General features: G+C 40.1%; 3 protein-coding genes across 6 annotated transcripts in view; 1 reads left to right on the top strand and 2 right to left on the bottom strand.

Moving 5' to 3' along the window:
• The first annotated feature begins 4775 nt into the window (after positions 1-4775).
• On the top strand, positions 4776-7607 carry cox8b (cytochrome c oxidase subunit 8B). Its single transcript, XM_085411145.1, has 2 exons — positions 4776-5003; positions 6445-7607. The coding sequence occupies exons 1-2, from the start codon at positions 4896-4898 to the stop codon at positions 6538-6540; spliced, it is 204 nt and encodes a 67-aa protein (XP_085267271.1). The 5' UTR covers positions 4776-4895; the 3' UTR covers positions 6541-7607.
• A 5733-nt stretch (positions 7608-13340) lies between these two features.
• Positions 13341-17363, bottom strand: tmem170a (transmembrane protein 170A). Its single transcript, XM_085413127.1, has 3 exons — positions 17103-17363; positions 16284-16454; positions 13341-14617 (listed from the first exon to the last, which is right to left on the bottom strand). Exons 1-3 carry the CDS (start codon positions 17215-17217, stop codon positions 14487-14489), a joined length of 417 nt encoding a protein of 138 aa, XP_085269253.1. The 5' UTR covers positions 17218-17363; the 3' UTR covers positions 13341-14486.
• Positions 17364-18944: 1581 nt separating this feature from the next.
• ppp6r3 (protein phosphatase 6, regulatory subunit 3) overlaps positions 18945-21484 on the bottom strand; it is a 28178-nt gene continuing 25638 nt past the window's right edge. For 3 of the 4 annotated variants that reach the window (XM_085413123.1, XM_085413125.1, XM_085413126.1), the window contains exons 24-25: positions 20993-21067; positions 18945-20854 (exon numbers count right to left, since the gene is read on the bottom strand). In XM_085413123.1, coding sequence (XP_085269249.1) covers positions 20803-20854; positions 20993-21067 — 127 coding nt within the window. In that variant the 3' untranslated portion in view covers positions 18945-20802. The remainder of the gene's footprint in view (positions 20855-20992; positions 21068-21484) is intronic. The other variant, XM_085413124.1, reaches the window with a different exon arrangement.

Genomic DNA, 21484 nt, shown 5'->3' with positions numbered 1-21484 from the left:
CTGTCGCCAAAGTGCTTGCTCATAGGGGGTCATATGATTGTTGGGTTTTTCTCTGTATCTATGAAGCGCCTTGAGGCGACTTTTGTTGTGATTTGGCGCTATATAAATAAAATTGAATTGAATTGAATTGAATCCTTTCAAAATAAAATCCCAACAGATGCCAATGAGGACATACCTATTAACTAGCTCAACAGTTGCTTCTGTTCATCTGGAGGTAGCATTTTCAGTGGGAGAAATGTTTCATCATCATCCAAGGGACTTTTTCAGTCTCATCTGACTGCAGGTTTCCCCAACCTTATAAACAGTACATTTGCACAATGACTGAAACTAGAACCACTGACAAACAATGTGAGGTCAGTTTCTTGATCATTAATATGCAAATTGTCATGACCACTGATCAACAACCACTGATCAACACCCATTGATCAATGACCATGAGTATCACAGAGAGTTCGGGAATGGCTGTAAGATGGCCAAAGATGTACCCTTAGGCCCCTTCCTCGATTCACAGATGGTCTTTCCCTTTTCACGTAAATGGCCTCCTTGACTCCGCGCTCAAACCAGCGTTCCTCCCTGTCCAGCATGTGTACATCCTCATCATTGAAAGAGTGTCCACTGGCCTGTGTTGTATTGTGTCATCCGCTTAGCAAGAAGTTGTTTGGTATCCCCGATGTATAAATCCTGACAATCCTCCTGGCACTTAACAGCGTACACTACATTACTCTGTTTGTGTCGGAGGACCCGATCCTTGGGGTGGACCAATTTTTGGCGAGGCGTGTTTTGGGGTTTAAAAACCACAGAGACGCTATGTTTAGAGAAGATGCACCTCAACTGTTACTCCTGACACAAAAGGGATAACTAGGGTTTTTTGTTTAGGCAGGCCCTGCTGCCTGACCAACAACCACTGATCAGTTGATCAATGGTTGTTGATCAATGGCCATTTTAATTTGCATATTAATGATCAAGAAACTGACCTCACAGCCCATTGTTAATCAGTGGTGCTAGTTTCAGTCATTATCTAATTTTTGGGGGATTTAGATGTTGTTCCAATAATTAGTTTTTTATGTCACCAGCGACTAAAAAAGTCTAGATAGTTTTGAGCAACAGGTTCCTTTAACCTCGCTGTCTAAGGGAACGTTATCCCGCTGCTATCAGACTCTTTAATTCATCCACTTAGTCAGACCTACACATGTGGAAGAGAATTAATTACATCTCAGTGCACCCTGTCACTTTTGTACACCACGCCATATTTGCACACATACTTTTCCTTTTATATTTATATGTATATTTATACCTATAGCTCTATATTTATCTTTATCTCTCTCTTTATCATCTTTGTTTCTACACTCACTTTGTATGAGTGCTTGTTATTTGTTGTATATTTGCTGCTATGACAACTCAATTTCCCTCTGGAACTAATAAAGTTTCTCTGATTCTGATAACAGAGCAGTCTGAATTTTTGCTTGAAAGCCCGTCCAGAAAAGTTTAGTTACCCATTTAAGGGAAACTGTGTGTGACGGGGTGTGGTCTGTAGCTCAGCTGCAGGGAAGGGGTGGTGTAGTGGGTTCAGGGGGCAGCGCTAGGGGACGTGGCCAATACAGCTCGTTGTCATCGTCTAATCACACCTCTCCTATTTCAGTAGCATGCTGGGACCTAGAAGGAGGGAGAGGGGCTGAGAGTGGCCGGCTGCAAGAGAGCAAACCCCACTAAAGCAACTGTGTGCGCTAGCCGGTGATGACAGCCTTAAAAAGCAAACTGAATAAATGACTGTGAAGCTGTAACCGCTGTGTATGTGTCTGTTCTGGGCGATATCATACTGAACTGCGTTTGGCCTTGACATCTTCTTAAACCAAGTTTTTTTTTCTTTTTCTACGATTTGCAAACGAAAACTGAAGAAGAATCCGATTTAAGAAGACAACAACAACAATACACAATGACCTTAAAGGAGAGTACACATGGAATGTTCTGGGGAGCTTGCAGGAGTGCTCACAGACATATTCAATCTGTCCTTGGCCCACGCTGTGGTACCGGCCTGCTTCAAATCCACCTCCATCGTCCCGATACCCAAAAACTCCAACCCATCTTGCCTCAATGACTACCGCCCAGTAGCACTCACCCCCATCATCACTAAGTGCTTAGAGCAGCTGGTCCTAGCACACTTCAAATCCTGTCTCCCCCCCACCCTGGACCCCCACCAATTCGCATATCGCCAGAACAGGAGCACAGAGGATGCAGTCTCCATCGCACTGCACTCTGTCCTCTCACACCTGGACAACAACAACACCTACGCCAGAATGCTGTTTATAGACTTCAGTTCAGCATTCAATACAATCCACCCCTCACAACTCATCAGGAAACTGACAGACCTGGGCATCAGTTCCCTCATCTGCAAATGGTTACTGGACTTCCTGACCAACCGCCCCCAACATGTCCGGCTGGATAACCACTGCTCATCTACAATCACGATGAACACCGGTGTACCACAAGGCTGTGTGATGAGCCCTTTCCTCTACTCCCTCTTCACCCACGACTGCAGACCTGCTGATTGTTCCAACACCATCATTAAGTTTGCAGATGACACCACGGTGATTGGCCTCATCAGTGACAACGATGAGGCCGCCTACAGGGAGGAGGTGGATCGTCTGGCTGAGTGGTGCGACAGAAACAACCTGCTGCTTAACACCGAGAAGACCAAGGAGCTCATCGTGGACTACAGGAGGAATGCTGACACCCATCCACATTAAGGGGACGGCTGTGGAGCGTGTGAGCAGCTTCAAGTTCCTGGGAGTCCACATCTCCGAGGATCTCACCTGGACGACCAACTGCTCCAAGCTGGTCAAGAAGGCTCACCAGCGCCTCTTCTTCTTGAGGACCCTGAGGAAGAACCACCTGTCCTCAGACATCCTGGTGAACTTCTATCGTTGCACCATCGAGAGCATCCTGACCAACTGTATAACAGTCTGGTACGGGAACTGCTCTGCCTCAGACCGGAAGGCGTTGCAGAGGGTCGTGAAAACTGCCCAGCGCATCGCCGGAGCACCACTTCCTGCCATAAAAGACATCTACAGGAAGCGGTGTCTGAAAAGGGCTGGGAAAATCATCAAAGACCCCGGTCACCCATCACATGGACTCTTCACCCTCCTGCCCTCTGGGAGGCGCCACAGGAGCCTCCGGACTAAGACCACCAGGTACCGGAACAGCTTCTTCCCCACAGCTGTCAGACTCCTGAACTCTGCCTCCTGACATCTGACCCACGTTAACACATGGACTGAACATACACACACCCACAACCACCTACACACACAATGGACAACTGTACCCTCAAACACACAATAATAACATGGACTGAACCACCACTCACAACCACTAGCACTTTATATAGCCTCTGTAGGAATTATATCTCACTTATCTTAACTGCACTAATGTATAGCTCTGTGTAAATAATCATTCTGTACATTCGATGATTTTTAACCCTACAACTGTTTACAACTTGCATAGTTCCCATTTCTGTATAGCTGTATATCTCAGATTTCTGTAAAGTTATTTATTTCATATTCTGTATAGTTTTTCATATTTATATCCTGTTCATATCCGGTACATAGCTTGTACTCACTACAGCCTGTACATACTTATAGTTATAGAATATTCACAACATACTTCATACCGTGTACATTATGACATACCATAATAGACCCATTTCTGTCATATACTCACATATCTATATTATTGCTAATATATATTGTAATATATCTATATCACTAAAGCACTTCTGGATGGATGCAAACTGCATTTCGTTGCCCTGTACCTGTGACATGCGCAATGACAATAAAGTTGCTGTCCGCGTGAAGGGTCTCAAAACCCGAAGTGCTCAAGTGCCGTTATCTCTGTGTCTCTTCATGCGGTGTACGAGCGATTCGTGAACGATTTGTAAGTGAGAAAAAAAGAATGTGACCAACACTTTGCAGAGTCACGGGCAGCTCTCTGAAAGTGAAAACGGTCAGATTTGTGAAGTAAATATGTGTGAATAATCATTCTTTATTACTTATTTGGGTTTTTATATACACATTTGTAGGATGGTTTGATGAATGTGTGTTGACTGGACTGCGGAGTTGTAAGTACTCAAATCAATCACACTCGATGTTGTTCACATGTGGATCATGTACAGATCATATTTTTTTTCTTCTCAAAATCTTTTTGGGGACCATTTTCTCCAAATAAAAGCAGCATGGAGCCGGTGTGTGCGCTCCATGCTTGACACAAACGTCCTTATACAGGCACTGCTGCCTGGCCCGTTGTGCTCTCAGCTCTGCGCTCTGAGCCTAACCCGGGTTTTCTTCCTCTCAAGTTCACGAATGTGTCATGTAGTATCATAAATGCAAAGATACGATAGAGAAAGGTGATCTTTTTTCTTTCTTTTTTTTATCACGGGGTAACAGAGAAATCAAAACCGGATGTTGTCGTTTTATTCGTTTTGCCCGCTCTCCTTTACAGAGAGAGCAAAGCACTTGTGCCTTTCCTCCTGCACATTCCCTCCCTCTACAAACACACACCTCTGACTTCACCTGAAGCGTGAATTTCGTTGTTGACGAGGCTAAACTTTTTAAATCTGTGAACTGTGTTTCACTGTAATGTCTCCTGGACGGCTACACAAACAGCCTCGACACTGCGCGTGGTGACGCGAAGACACGACCCCGCGCTCATCGGTCACGGTTCAAACCCGGAGGCGAGACGGCCAATTAAATTTCGACGCTGCTTGGGGGCTCGCGTGCGCGCACACGCTCTCTCCCTGTCATACGGCTACTGCGCATACCTCTCAGATAAGCTGCACCAGGCTGAGTGTCAGTTACAGAGTACAGGCTCTCTTCCAGGCTTTCTGGCAGCAGTGAAGCAACGCTATGCCTCTGCCCACCGTCTCCCGACTGTTCAGGAGCGCGCTGAGGACTCAGCTGGTCTCTGTGGCTAATGTGACGACCAAACCTGCTAAACACACCGTAACTGCAGGGGTGAGTTCATATTCGTTCTGTGAGCTTTACATGCCTGAAGCAGGGGTCTTGTCCCGGCTGAAGTTGCAGAGGTTCTTAATTAATAGCAACAGGCTCAACTTCATCGCCCGCTCCTTCGCTTTATTAAACCTTAATAGCAGTTCTTCTGCATCACATACACACATATTAGCATGATATGATGGGCAACCTGCCTGTTTGACCAACTCTCTCTTACAAATAAGAAATTTCTTTTGCTTATTTACTGAATATTGTATATAAAATATCGCATAATTAAAAATAGCAAATGTAGGATATCTTTCGTTTCCTCGCGCCATTGTTTCACGGTGACTTGCAAGTCCAGTTTATTTTTAAGACTTTGATAAGTGCGCCACTATCTCGCCATTATTCCGCCTAATTCCAACACGTAGACCTGTGACAGCTGCGAATATGTGGGCCTAGTGCGCAGCGCACTACATTTGAAGACCGCGCACGGTCGTTTAATAAATGAAAGTGAAGCCGAACAAGCGTTTTGGTATTTTTCCACATTTAGACATAAGTTTGATAAAGTTGTCTAACAGCAGTAGCGGCAGAAACACTCGCAGCCGCGCTGAACGGGTGACTAACCTTGATGCAGGAAAGGTCAGACACAGAGAAGCATGCTTTTCAGAAAAGCACACAATACATAAAGAAATAACTGCATTTAGGGAAGAACAGCCTATTTCAGCTCACTGTGACGCTTTTAATGTCGCAGCGACACAATAAGCATGAAGTTATTGACAATGAAATGTTTGGTTTCATTTCGTCTCCAGGAAGGGCTTAATCATTAACTGGGGCAATGGTTGCATAGTTACACACTGCCCGTGGATAAGGCCACGCGAGGGACAACTATGTTGATACCTCACAACATGTAGAACAACAACGTTTTCACATATTTAGATATATTAGATGTGTTTTAGCTCTTGTGGACGGATGGAACTGATACTTTTCTACAGCAAATATATTTCCTCTTAATACCACATTACAATTCATTTTTAGGGGGATTAGACAGTGATCGTGTTTATGCTGCCAAGTGATATGATTTGAGCCTGGGCAAAAGGCTAAAGCTAAGTGTGAAACAATAAATACCTGAAATAGAAATAACAAATAGACTTTCCAAAAAGACTCTTACAATTTATGTCTTTAGTTTTTGTCAAATTGGTCACATTTTTTTTTAACATAACCAACACAAGGAGGCACTGGTAAATATAATTAATGACTGGGATTTCTGTGTGATTTTGAGTCAAGTGTTTCTATTTTATTAACTCTAAGTAACTACTTAAACTAAGTCTGCAATTCTTTTTTAACACTTCCTTTTTCCTCTTCTTTTTTAATCAATGAAGTAAAACGGAGGTGTAAACAAACATTCAAAACCTAAAAAAGCAAAGCTGTAATAACTGTCGGTGTGGTTTTGTGTACCCCTCAGGAGCAGGTAATCGCTATGACGGCCCTTTTTGTGGCCATCTTGGGTCCCTCTGGCTGGGTACTGGCTCACCTGGAGGACTACAAGAAGAAGGAATAGAAGATGAGGTGGAAGACCAAACGCTCACATGAAGACCAGTCAGCACTCTCTTCCCTGTTCTTCACCAGCTGTTGAGATGACATGTTGATCTTCTCTTTCCAAATGGTTTTTGCACTGACTTGCGATAATATGTTCACATGTCCGCATACAAACATTATCAATAAATGCATGTTCAGTCCACAGAAAATGGGTGAATGTGTTTTTCTAGTGACAGAAACGACATAAGCCACACGTTTTAATCAGAATAACCATTTAGATGAAACTTTATTAATCCCTCAGGTGGGTTCCTCCGGGAAATTCAGTTTCCAGTAGCAAAGCACCGAAAGAAGTTGCATGTTACAGATACATTAAGGGGAATGAGAGTAAGGATATAAGCATAAATACACCATATATACACATATATAGATACAGAATATATAATATGGATAAATAGGATTGCTCATTTGAGTGAGTATATTGCACAGTGATTATTGCACAGTCAAATATAAGGAAAAAAAGGTCCTCTTCTCTGCCACTGTCACCAGAGTGTCCAGCTTCATGCCGACCACAGAGCCAGCCTTCCTGATTAGTTTCTCCAGCCTGGATGAGTCCTTCTTTGCTGTGCTGCTCCCCCAGCACACCACGCCATAGAAAAGTACTCCTGTGACCACTGACTGGTAAAACATCCTCAGGAGCTTCCTGCAGATGTTGAAAGACCTCAGCCTCCTTTTCTTGCAGAATGTCAGAAAATACTCCAAGTCAAGGTTGCATGTCCTGATTTGTTGATTTCTCTGACAGATAACCATATTCTGTTCACACGAATGACATGAAACTGAGAATGGTGAAACTTCTGTTATAGTCTAAGTTTAATGGCTCATTTTGGGGGGATTTGAACTCGTGCAAATAAAAAACATGCTTAAAATTTGCTGGTATTTTGGAGACACTGGATTTCCATTTCTCCCACATATCACTGATGGAAGGTGGGTCCAGAGGAACACAGGTGTTATAATGTGGTGTTCATCAGTTTTTATTTCTGCATTTAGATTTTAATTTGACTTTAGTCCCAGTTTAGTTTTCAGAGTGCCTTTTTCTAAATTTTGTTTAGTTACTTGTTTGAAATGTTTGAAGTTTTTATTAGTTTCACTTTTATTCTCTTTTGTCTGAGGAGGGATTGAAGAAATTCAGAGCAATTGTTAAAATAAAACAGTCACATAGATCCAGTCTGTTTTCATTTGGTTTTAGATCCACATAATGGCATTGCAGATGCAGCACTTGTGGAACAAATCTTAAAACAAAAACAAAAAAAACAGTGACATTTCCAATGCAAACAATTATATTCACTGTTACATTTGTCATTATGTGCGTCCCAGGATACTAATTAAGCACTTTTTACCCTTTTTATTAAGTTTGTATATTTCAATGAAAGCCACCAAAATGTTCCAGTTGTATGAATTATAGGATGCAGGTTTTACTTACTTCATGATATAAATCCTGCGCAACTGTGTAGTCACACTCAAAGCGAACACGTTTTTATTATTAAATGAGAAACCACACAAGGTTCAGCAAGGTTAGCGACCTACGACAAGCTTGTATAGGCTTCACCATCAGTCGTCATTCTGCAGTGTAGAGGAGACTGGGTGTACATTTTTTCTCTTTTTTATGCCGATTTTGTTTTTTTACATGCACAATACCATCAAAGCATAAATAAAATGTGTTTAAAAAACATCAGCTTTCCCAACGTGTAGGTGGAGTGGACACTGCTCTTTCGGCTGTTCTCCAAACACCAGCAGTACTTCAGTGTGACCAGAAGGAGGCGCACTTAGTGTATGTTTGAATACCCCATCTGTCTACAGCAGTAAAACTGTTATTGTTAAATGACATTAACAGTGTGCTGTTAATAGTGTCCTGAGCTGAATAACTGTATTACAAAGTGGCGAAAGTAATATACCATCTCTTTACTGAAGTAAAAGGTAGAAGTCATTTTACAAAACAATGTTCAATATTTAGACAATATTACAGCTACTTTATGAACTTATTACTACGTATTAAAATTATCTTAAGGCAATTTAACTCTTTGTAAAAAAAAAAAATACCTTTCAGTTATAAATTCTCTCTGTTCAACACATCATTGACTCCGTCTGTTAGGTTCAAAGTCAGCTTTGAGTAGCTTTTGTAAATAAACTATGCCTCCACCAACCCAGTCGATACTTGATCAAACTGCAATCTGGGTCTTTTGGATACTGGGTTAATAGCTATGGATCTTTGTCATGTTCATGCAGTTTTAATCGTTTTTGAACTGGGAGAGGTCCAGTGCCCTGCTGTGGAGCGTGGGGAGGGTAAATCTTAAACATAGAGTGCATCCAGAAAGCATTCATGGATCTTCGCTTGCTCCACATTTTTTCATGTTACAATCTTATTCCAAAATGGATTTAAATCATTTTTCACCTTAAAAATTGTACACACAGCAACGACAAAGTGAAAAAAGCTTGCTTAAAATTGTTGCAAATGTATTACTAAAAAATTACACTCACACTTACAAATATTATATATGCATATATATATATATATAGGCAGACACATGTATTTTGGGGGAGTTTCTCCCATTCTTCTTCGCAGAACCTCTCAAGCTCTATCACATTGGATGGGGAGCATCGGTGCATGGCCATTTTCAGGTAGACTGGATTCAAGTCTGAGCTCTGGCTGAGGCACTTAGCCTAAAAGACATTAGGCTAAGGCACTAAAGGACATTCACAGAGTGGTCCCAAAGCCATTCTTTGTTATCTTGGCTGTGTTAAGGGTTGTTTGTCTGTTAGAAGCTAGATCTTCACCACAATCTGATGTCCAGAGTGCTCTGGAGCAGGGTATCATTAAGGATATCTCTGTACATGGCGACATTCATCTTTCCCTTGACCCTTACTGGTCTCCCAGTTCTATTTTGCAAGGACTAGAAATACTTGTGTGTATTTCCATTTTGGTTTTTGGGACGGTCATTTACTAATTTTGTGTGTAGAATTTTGAGGTGAAAAATTAATTTAATCCATTTTTGAATAAGCATGACATGTAACATGACAAAATGTGGAACAAGTGAAGCTCTATGAGCACGAACTCTGGATGTGCTATAATCCACATAAATGACCAAAGATTTTCAAGCAAAACATTGCATTGGAACAAGATGATCTATTGGATTCACCTATAGGGCCAGAGGCAGGGTACACCCTGGACAGGCCGCCAGTCTGTTGCAGGGCTAACAGAGACAGACAACCATTCACACCTATGGGCAATTTAGAGTTCCCAATTCACCTAACCCCACTTACTGCATGCCTTTGGACTGAACCTTCTGACAAAATTTTAAAAACAAATTAAATGTTAACTTGCATATAGGAGTGTGAATTTGCATCATGTTTGCTACATCAGGCAATTTATTCCTTAAAGATGTAGAATGCAGTTTATTTTGTTTTGGGTGGGGGTGAGACTTTTACACTGTGGAAGTCACAAAAGCTCAGGTATCAAATACACTTGGTTTTAAAGAGTCATGGAGACCTTGCCAGGATTGGGTTGAACCCCCTTTATGTCTTTTTAATTGACTTAATTCTTCATGGTACAGATCAAACAAACATTGAATCTATGCCATGGAAACATTCCTCAGAGATTTTGGTCCATATTGACCCAAACTGATAGCATCCTGCAGTTGCTGCGGTTTTGTCAGATACATATCCATGTCCTGAATCTGTCGCTCCATTGCATCCAAAGGTGCACTATTAAATTGAGATCTGGTGATTGTGGAGACCACCTAACACAATGAACTCATTGTCACATTCAAGAAACCAGTTTGAGATAATCTGTGCTTTATAACATGGTGTATTATTACACTGGAAGTGGTCATCAAAAGATGGATAAACTGTGGCCACAAAGGGAACAATGCAGCAACAATGCTTAGTAGGTTGTGCCCCAACCTACAAAAGACAAAAAAACGTTAAGACACTAACAATTTAGTTGAAACATCTTCTATCATGAAACTATTAACCACGGGTTCCTTATTTCCTCTAATAAATGTAAGCTTTAAACCCTTTAAATCAGAACATATACAGCCCATGAATGTGTGAAATATCTTGCTCTGTTCTAGCATTAACCTGACATCTCTAATTGTATCCCGTCATCGAGTTTGCCTGGTGTTTCTGACAGTGTGACTGTCCATCAGATTTGGCATTCTGACACCACATCTCCTTATTGTAAAAAACCATCCCAGCAGTCAAGTGGTTAAAGTGTTCGACTAACCTGCATTAAGGCCTGTATGCAGGCCTGTTTCTGGCAGGAAAAAAACAAAACACTAAAATGTGAGGAATAATTAGAAATAAATAACTGAAATATCTAAAAATCACATCCAAGTGGAAACTATTAAATGCAAAAATATTCAAGGGAAAACAAATGTCTACAATCATGAAAAAGAAAGTACACCCTCTTTTAATTCTAAGAAATAAATAATTAGCAGGTACATACCAGGCATTAAAATTAGGTAAATACAGCCACTGATTAACTAGCAAAATATGACATATACAGTGTCACTTATTTATTTTCCACATTGTGGAACATTGTATAAAAAGCTAAGTACACCCCACGGTCCCATAGGTTGTAGAACCACATGCAGCAGCAATGACTGAAAGTAATTGTTTTGTTTCTGAATATTAGCCTCTTACATCATTGTGGAGAATTTTGGCCTACCCTCCTTTACAATGTTGCTTCAGTTCATTGAGGTTTTCAGGTGTTCATTTATATACCACTCTCTTAAGAGTGCCACATTATTTCAACTGGGTTGAGGTCTGTACCTTGATTCTTTTGTTTTTTGCCATTCTGTTGCTGTGCTTTTTACCATTGTCTTTTTTCATGACCAAGTTTCAACCAAGCATGATGGTTGAGCAGAAGGCCTATAATGATTTCAGATGGAATGCCCCTGCTGGACATCAGTTCGATTTTATTTATATAGCTCCTCATGGCACATTCTACAGTAAACGAAACACCCTACAATAATTAAAAACAAACAAACAAACAAACAAACAAACACAGAACACCCCAACAATCGTAGGACCCTCGTTGAGCAAGTGGTTTGGTGATAATGGGGAGGAAAAATTCCCCTTTAACAGGAAGAAAAAACTGTCAGAAACATGCTCACAACCAGTTGGGGTGAGGGGAGGAAAACAAAATGAGGACATGCTGTAAAAGACAGACAGAGATTAATAATAACTAAGGATTAAATGCAGATTGGTGCATAAACAGAATAATAAGGTGAGTGAAGAAGAAACAAAGGAAAAAAATGCATCATGGGAAGCCCGCAGACGCCTAGGAATATTGGAATATAACTAAGGAAGGATTCAGATTCACCTGATTCAGCCCCAACTATGTGTTTTTTTTAAAAAGGAAAGTTTTAAGCTTAATTTTAAAAGTGGAGAGGGCTCCAAAACTGAGCTGGTTTCACAGAAAAGAAGCCTGAACCCTATGAAACAGGATATTGAAAGAAAGCTGTCCTATATATTTGTTTAATGTGCACATTTAAGGATCTATCCTAGTCAAAAATGACTTACAGATTCCTCACAGTGTTACTGGAAGACAAGGTAATGCCACCCAGAGTAAGCATACGTGTATAATGTAAACAGAAGTGGTTCTAGCATGGAACCATGTGGAACTCCATAATTAACCTTAGTGTGAGAAGAAGACTCCACTTACATGACCAAATGGGAGCATATTAGACAGATGATTCAAACCACCGCAGTACAGTACCTTTAATATCTACATCATGCACTAAATGTTGTAATAAAAAAAATATATTATGGTCAACAGTATTAAACGATCCACTGAGGTCTTGCAGGACAAGCAGAAATCATTTAATATGTAACAGGAGACTTTAGCTGTCATCTTTACTGTACAGCAAGTAATTATCAAAAAAAAGCCAGACTTACCAAACAGTCAGTTATTAAAAATAGTAAAATGCGTTATAAGATTGGAGTTATGCCCAGTAATACATTTATTGCACTGTTTTACCTGTACAAGCTAAAAACCTTGAACGTGTGAGTATAAATATTATGACTCGAGTCAGGCATTCAGCAGTCACCCTTGGTTTTTGTAACTGGGATGTGATAAGCACGAGGTGGATGTGACTGAGAACCTGAAGGAACTCGTGCATTTTCTCAGAGTGGACAGAACCAGATTTCTTGGAACCAGTGGAAAAGGCTCCTGCTAACAATTTAAGAAGAGCATCTTTAAGGCACTTTCATGGCTTGGCTTCATTTTGAAAACTTATAACATCATATACAGTCTATAGCAAGGTGCAGATATGCTAAATGTCAATAATAGTTAAACCTTGTGTGGACTCCAGTCAAAACTATAGATAAAGTAAATTAAGAGAGAGTCATCCTTTGGAAATGGCTTAGACATCTTAGTGGCTTTCTTGACCTTTTCCTGCCTGCTTGAGGAGACCTTTGAATCTTTTTTTTTTTCTTTTTGTACAGGATTGTGAGTCAGTCTTCAACTTTTTTTTGCTTTATGCAATTAATGTTATATTAGGACCAATTAGATGGACCTGTAGGGTCCACAGCTCATTTACTGGTCTGAGCCCCTAGAGCCCTATATAGTGTACAGAGGTTGAAGAAGCTTCTGACCATATCACACCTCATTCCTGTAAAAACAAATACATTTCTTCCATCTTAATTACTTGTGACATAGTTACTTATATATACACAGTAAACATAATGACTTGTGTTTTACTTGTAGAGTTTACTGTAAATGCACCTCTCAGATACCAAAATCAACCAAAAAGCTGTCACAATGTGGAAACTTATACATGCACATTTAGTGCAGAAAATTATTTATATTTAATCATAAAGACTGAAAATGTACAAAGACCTGGAAACAATTTTGAATATATACAAATCAGTTCATTGTTACAAAATAACCCTTAAAAACACACTATCATTCAAAGAGCTAAAAGATTAAAAACTTATCACTTTCTGTTGATTTAGCAATCTGATAATCTTCGCCCTCCTCCATCAAGCCTAAAGACAGAACAATCAAGGTGAACAGAGAAGCTCTGAAGACACAGGCTGCATTTTCAGGGCTATGAACTTAACAATCAGCTTTATAACAGCATCTCCACTGTATCCCTGTGTGAAAGACATAAGCTGAGAGGAATAGAGGGAGACATATAGGTGCTTCTAACCAACCTGGAAGTATTATTATTAACACACAGGCAGTCAAAAAAAATGTCAACCAAAAACACCAGAGAGAACCCAAGGAGCAGCAGGACAAAGAATTAAGGAAAGATAGCCCTGAAGATAAACACCACTTTGGAAAGTAGAAAATAGAAATTAAGGCCTCAAGAGAAAAAGCATTAACCTTGCATATAACCATTATCTCCCCATTTTAACAGTACAACAGCCCATCTGCTGTTCTATCTCTATGCAGTCACTCTGGCAGAGAAATGTGCATGCATGCGCACATGCACGCACGCTCTCTCTCACACACACACACACACACGTGTGCGCACAAACGTACACACGCTCTCACACAGCCCCTGAGAGAGGTTAGTGTCATCCTGCTGCTGAACTGCTCTGCTAACTCGAGAACAGCATATTGCTGCTTTCACATTACGTTTGAAAGCGCAGACTCCTAAACTGAGAATTTCAGCTCGACACCTGACTTTAGAAAAAACTTGGGACAATGCTAAGTAACTTTCATTGGATGTAGGATGGGGAGGCCTGGATGTGAATGTAGCAACATGCTGTCCTACAGTCAATATCATACAAATGATTTAACACCTAGAGCATTCAGTGCTGTATAGCGTACACTCCATCAATTTACACATTGCCTTTCTCTTGATAGTTGAGAAAAAAAATCCACCCATAGAAAATGACATCACAACCCAGACTGGACTGTTCTTGCCAGTATTCACCAGAAAGTCCACATCAAACTTAGCACTGCTAAAGGGTTGCAAGTATCCTGAGGAAGGAGATGAGGAGAACACAAAACGACTGCCCGACACCAAACACCAGCGCCTCCAAAGATATCATCGTCTTCCCTGCTGCCTTGTACACACCTGCTATGGCTGCACCTAAAAAAAGAAAAGAAAGAAAGAAAATTATTAAGCGTGTGTGTTTTCCAATTTGGCTTCTGACTTACTGATAAGCAGAGCTCTGCCGACAAACCACCTTTTGGCCTGCTGACCTCCTGATATAAGCAACAATTAATCAGAACCTCACACTTGGGGTCTGAATGTAAGGCTTGACTACTGCAAAAATCATAATAACCATTAGTTTGGTCAATGTATTCACTACATATCATTATTATTCATTATCTAAAATTTCAAGAAGTTATTGTACTTACAATCATGTTTTCTTTTGGGGTTTTCTGAGCTTTAAATAGAAAGAGTTGTGGGTTGCTGGGTATTCAGGGTTGCCTGGTACAGCTCATGCCCTAATTAGGGGATGTTTGTAACCATAAACGTTGTCCCGTAAGGGCAGCCTGTGTGTGTCTCAGTGTAAGATTCTTGGATGTCATAAAATAGTCCTAGTTTGTTCCATTTCTGCTGTCAGGTGAGCAGACCAGAGAGGGGAAGGTACGGACGACAACACGTTATGTTACTGTCAGATGTGAGAGAAAGTGGGGCATGGATGATTTAGCCTACCATCATCAGGGGAAACAGGTGGATTAATATCAAATTTGCAACTGAATGTAGACTGTGTCACTTCTTAAAGAAAATCTAATTAGATTTTTACTGAATTAATAATAATAATAATAATAATAATAATAATAAAAAGAATATCCCTAGTTCTCTTAATCTTTTCACTGTAATAATAATAATAATGCACTTTTTTTAAGAATATGCATTTACTTTGTTTAAATTTGTTATCACGACTTGTCCAATCAGGATTTTGTGCGTTTGCTTATTGAGACTCGTGAATCACCTGCCTTCAAAATTAAATGAATAAACATTGTAGTAATATCCATTTTGAACTTCAGAATAACATATGGCTATCAGACACCTCCGAAGTCATTAAAATAAGACATTACAAGTAGCACTGAAAATATTGAAGACTTAACAACTAAACATGAACAAAAACTACAGTGAAACAAGCAAATGCACTCTGGAAACTAACTCAAGCTTAAGTGACTGACTTGGGAAACATTAAATAAAAGTTCAGGAGAAAATACAGAACTTATCATCTATTATGAATCTTAAAAACTGCAAAATTTCCTGATGCTTTGATCCATCTTAAGATTCAGTATTTCATTAAGAACCATTGTGGTGTGCTCACAACCCAATTCAGCTACAGCGATACTAATTTACACATTGAGTCCTATTTGTAAACACTTGAGATTGAGACTAGTAGACCCACACACTGTGGAAGCTTAAATGAACTGGCTGCATACTGAACAGGTTTCCAGCAGCACTGCTCAGTGATGGTCCAATTCATTCGGTTCTTTTACATTGGGGAAAACACAAAGGCATCTGCCTAGCATGCAATACATCCCTCGTATGAGATCAGGCTCAGACGGACACAAGTTCATGTCCTCCTGTGTGGACTAATCTGCTGTGGTGATACTTAGGAAACAAGGAAGCATCTGAAAATACCTTCTATTTTATAATATGCGGGTATACAAATCTTTTTAATAAATGCTGAAATAAATGTAATCACAAATAGTTATATCATTCATTTTAAAAAATTCAAAAATACATACATTAAAACAACAACAGCACATGCAGGTAAAAGGCTTACTAGTTAGGACTCCCCCAAACACTGGTCCCACAATGCCCATGAGGAGGATCGCAATGGGCATGAACCGGGCAAATTTGTGCTGGCGCAGTGAGGCTAGGGACAGTAAAGCTGCAGGCAGGTGGAACACAAGAGAGGAGACCGCTGCCCACAGAAACACGCCATACCACATCTCTGGGAAAACACAATTATACAGTTATGCATCTCTTCATGCCAATCAGTGAACATATTACATAACCACGAATGTATTTATTTGATTTATTTCCATAGGGGTGACAGTGGTTCACTGAAAAAACATGACAATGATGTTGAATCCTTAATGAGGACCAGTTTGTGACTTGACTAAACATTAAGGAGAACTCTAGATCTTCATTGTTTAACAACTAGTAACACACCAACGCAAAATGATTGCTGTGTTCAGTGTCACAGAAAAATAACTCTGGCAGAACACCAGCGCACATTTCATTTGTCAAATCTACATAGAGACTGAAGACACTACTCAATGGTCATACCCTAAGAGCCATGACCAGTGGAATTTAACAGTATCATTTACACAGGTCTTCAACATTAGAGACTCTCAAATTACAAAACAATATGCAGACTTCTGACTACCCAACAATCGCTTAGACAAAGTAGAAGTTAGCTAGCTTCACCAACTACTCCAACAACATTGCGTATAAACTAGCCTCTAGCTAATGACCCATAGTGACAGGTTCTGTTCGCAGTACATTTTAAATGGCTTCTTTTTCAGTCAAATACTTTAGCATAGGTAGACAGCAAAGACATAAAGACTAGCTGAAAAGCTACCAAACATTAGCCCACCTGAGAAGTCGCTGAGAGATGTGTCATTGCCTCGGTTTGTACTATTTTTTCTCGGCACCAAATTCAAACCGAGTATTTGCTGGACAAAGCCTATTTCGTTGTACCTATCCTGCATGTCTCATAACAAAATAGACACTGCATACAGCAAAGATGGCCTACAGACGCGAAAAACCATTAAAGTTGGTTGGTGAACCTGACGCACCACTAACTAGCGTCAGGTTAGCTAGCAAGAGCTAACCAAGCTGCTGTTTTGACGTAAATGGGAGGGTTTTACCCAGAGTGCAGTCTGTCAGGCAACGCACTCCTACCAGTGCAAAGATCGAGCTATTATACAACTAACAAACTAATAATAACCATTTAATGTTCAATCGATATTCGTCTTTATTGATTGGGGGGGTGTCGTTATAGCAGCTTTTATTCGGACATAGATTCTGTGATGATAGGAATGATAGGAAGGCACATTAAGACCACAATTTTTTATATTCTTTGGCAGCATAGTACATTTTTGAGTAGTTTGTAATAGATGACTTGTAAATCTTATGCTATTTCAATGTTAACATTTCATCTGTTGATTATAAGTTCTTGTGTGTAAGCAGGTTTAGTGTGGTTTCTTCCACGTGTATGTCGCTTGGGGGCAGTGTTCAAATAATGCAGCAGAGAAACAACCATGGAGGCTCCTCTCATCCTCATCGTTTGTGTATATTACGCACACACCACAACTTCCGGAGCGAAATAACCGTTAGGAGGATGGTTTGAAGCCGCGTAGGAAAACTCAGTTTTCGGTTTTAAAACCGGCACAATGACAAAGGCGTGTTTATCATTTACACTGGAAGCACAAGTGTGTCATGTGGTCTGACATGAGCAATTAAACACTGCAACCCCTGATGCGCCAACTCCAAAAATTCTAATGGAGAAACATCTTAAAACCTGTTAACTTTAAACACAATGATTTCTCACATTTACCGTAACGCTGCTAATTAGGTCTCGGTGATACTAGAGGTTTTGTGCAAAATGTGGTGCTGGTCTTCAAAGCAAAGCCCAAGAGGACAGGAAAATGGGTGCGATTACCACCATTTAATATACATCAGTATATTAAACCGACTCGAGTTTCCACTGACAGCTTTAATCTAACAGAAAATGGGTTGTGCCTTTGACAGTCTAGAAATATGCACAACTGAACAGAGCAGTGAATGTGAACCATTACCTGTAAACCTCTCATTTCATCTCCAATCCTGGTACAGAAAACCAAGTCACAAAACCATTTTCCTTAGGAACCACGTTTCAACTAATTTGGTGAGAGCAAAGTAAGGGGTTAAAGCAAAGAAGAGAAGGCAAGTTGAAGTCTGTTTTTTTTACCATCATATTATCTGCAGCTTCTTATTCTAAGTCAGGTGGTTACACAGCAGTTTAGGTTGTCCAGGTGTCCAAGAGAAAGAACAGAGCTGGAAACTAGCATGGCAAGTCCACTTTAAAATCCTACAAGTATTGGTGATTGGTGCATTTAGTGCTCAATACAAGAGTCAAACCTGTGTGGACACATTCTGCAGTAATAGTGCCAATCAAGATAAGCCAGTGTTTGGTTTTGCCCAGGGCACCAACGGTTGGTCAAATTAAAAAAAACAAAAACCAAACCAAAAAAAAAGAAAGTTAGACACTTATAATGTTAAGAACCCCCCAAACACAACATACACCTCAGGATCCAGCTGCCACCTCTAAAACTGGAGACCAAAATAAATCAAACCATTTTCCAAATAATGCTTTATGAATGTGGTTTTAAAGTGAAGAACGATTCCCAACAAAACATTGATGAACAAGAATGAAGTCAATGAAAATAGAAATAAAACTGTTTCAAACTTGGGTGCTTTACTCAAGCTGGACCTCCTGCTCTGCAGGAATAACTTACACATGAACACATACCAGACGCTAAAACACTACAGAGCGTCTGATGTGATAACTGTAAAAGTAATCCTTATCATTTTATCTTAAAAACTTGCAGGTAAAAAGTAAAATGTCACCATTCATATTACAAAGTAATCTAGCAGGAATGTTTGCTTTCATTGATTAGACTGGCTGACAGAGTACATCATTTGAAGTCACCATTAAACTTTTTTGCCCAAACTTTCTACAGCAGTACCTCCACCTCACCCACTGTACGGTCTAAACAGTGTCACCTGCTGGCACACAGTCATTGGCTGAAACAATTTCACCTGATTGTCACATGTAAGCCCATGAGGGTGGACACAAGGCAATCTTGCAAAAGGTAACGCAGAAAACACACAGCTTCCACATGATGTATGAGGCATGAAAAGTGCTGTCCCTAGCACACATTAGAAATTATGTATTGCATTCAATGGGAAATCACAAACTCAAACCTTTTTATAGAGTATGTGTGCTTGAGCTGAACAGTACAGATATTGACTTAAACAAAAAAAACAACCATATTTTGAAAACCAACACTTTCTTACCTATAGAGGAAACCTCCAGAGCCAAGCCTTGCCAGTCAATATCTTTCTAATGCCGAGATGGTGGGACTACACACAGTAGCTCCATCTGCTCGCCCTCCACAGCTGACAGAGTTACAGACTGTAGATTGTGTAGCTGTTTGGGCCTAACCCATGTGGCAGCTGTGTGTTTTGGCAAAATGTATTTATTTATTATTAAATAAATTTATCCTCTACTTCTGTGTATAGTTTGGCAATTAAATGCCTTTCAATTTTACTATAGTAGCAGGCTGAATTGACAGTTCTGCACATTGGAGATGAATATTCAACTTGGAACGACATTTTTAAAAAATATAATGCAATCTAAAGGGAGACCCAGCAAACTGAAAACCAGTTATCTGAAGAGCACTTGCGATAAAAACAAAAAACGAACATATTCTTAATGCATTTATAGCTCCTAGTTTAGGTTGTGGTGACAAACATCTCCTCTTTAGCCTTCCAGCTGCGAGGTAAGAACCTAGTTAGCATGAAAGCAGCCAGTAAGAAAGAGACAGTGTTGGTATATCTCTATGGTCATTTTTTTCCCCTTTTTGTTACTACAATCTCAACTCCATAATAAATTAGAAAGAAACATACCAAAACAGCTCAAATGTTATTCAATGCAGAAGATCACAAGAGAAAAATCATTTGCAATTAGCTGCAACAAAAATAAAACTGTTTCAATTGGTCAGAGCAGCTCTGCTCAGAGACAGATCAACGGTGGGGGAGAAATTTTAAATATAGCTCTAACTTGAAGTGTCAGCCTGTTATGCAGCCAATAACAACAACATGGTGATTGGTTGATCATGAATCAGCTATTCCTCTCTGTGGTAATTCAACTTATGCTTCTGTATACATTTTCCTTTTATAAAATATTTTATTCATACAATCATTTCCTTAACCATCGCAACATTACTATTTAATTTTGGGAGTCAGGATATCAGTCACACATCACCTCCTAAGTACAATAGTATATAAACAAATGCAGAAAAAAAATTATTCCGTATCCATTTGAGTGTCTCTCATTTTACTTCTTAGTCCATCTTGTGTCTGTACACCTGTCTGCCCATTTGTCTTTCAGTGATGAGACGATGGGAGTATTGCTGGTCCTGATGGGGCATGTGGTTGGAACAGCTGTGAGCAGCAGCCTCTGCTGGCTGACCAGGAGAAAGGCCCTGCATGGCAGAACAGGCTGGCCATTGGCAGGCATTAAGTGACTCTCATGCTGGCCCGTTTACAGCTGGCTCAGAGGACACAGAACTTCTGTCGAGCCTAGAAAAGAGGAATGAGATATAGATACGGAACCTTTTGAAGACAGAAGGAAATATCACTGCATAAATGAAGACTATGAAGAGACTGATTATATTCTAATGAAATTCAAACTTGAATCACAAAGGCAGTCAGACTTACTTGGCCTCCTCTGTGGGGGACATTTCTTCCAGAGGACCATTGGGTAGCTCCACAATGGGCCGACATTTCTCACTACTTGCCAGGACACGAATAAGGAGAGAAACACAATATATTCAGTTTACAATACCAGAACATGTGAAACGGTTTAGAAAAGGCTGTAATGGAAATCAGCTCAAGATAATTTGTATCTTGCAGCAAAACAGTTTTGTCTTGTCATTTATCAATTCCTACACCTATAATTTCTTAAAAATAAATAAATTCCAGTCAATAGAGCAACTGACCAAGCTCTGATTGGCCAGGAGTTATACTGAACTTTTTTTCTGGGTGCGATGCTCAACTCGACTTAAGAGGGTTAGTTACACGAGGAGATCACTCAGTCAGGATTTCTCCCCCAAACCCCAACTATCTCTAACTGTTGGCATAGAGCCCAAAGGAGCTGTCTGCCATGCAGTTTTAATACCTCATTCACTGAGCTGATGTAAAGCAGACTTT

This window comes from Rhamphochromis longiceps, linkage group LG7, assembly GCF_057381845.1.
Source record: "Rhamphochromis longiceps isolate RC_006_pf linkage group LG7, R_longiceps_female_GT1.1, whole genome shotgun sequence".
NCBI lineage: Eukaryota > Metazoa > Chordata > Actinopteri > Cichliformes > Cichlidae > Rhamphochromis > Rhamphochromis longiceps.
Note: the sequence above shows the minus strand (reverse complement) of the source record. Positions and strands in the feature narration are given on the sequence as shown.

Bases quoted from the DNA above. Each gene is read 5' to 3' on its own strand.
- cox8b (XM_085411145.1), top strand. From the start codon at position 4,896: ATGCCTCTGCCCACCGTCTCCCGACTGTTCAGGAGCGCGCTGAGGACT. The intron at 5,004-6,444 runs GTGAGTTCATAT...TGTACCCCTCAG, and splicing joins AACACACCGTAACTGCAGGG to GAGCAGGTAATCGCTATGAC.
- tmem170a (XM_085413127.1), bottom strand. From the start codon at position 17,217: ATGCAGGATAGGTACAACGAAATAGGCTTTGTCCAGCAAATACTCGGT. The intron at 16,455-17,102 runs GTGGGCTAATGT...GTGTTTTCCCAG, and splicing joins ATCTCTCAGCGACTTCTCAG to AGATGTGGTATGGCGTGTTT. The intron at 14,618-16,283 runs GTAAGCCTTTTA...TTCTTTTTTTAG, and splicing joins GTTTGGGGGAGTCCTAACTA to GTGCAGCCATAGCAGGTGTG.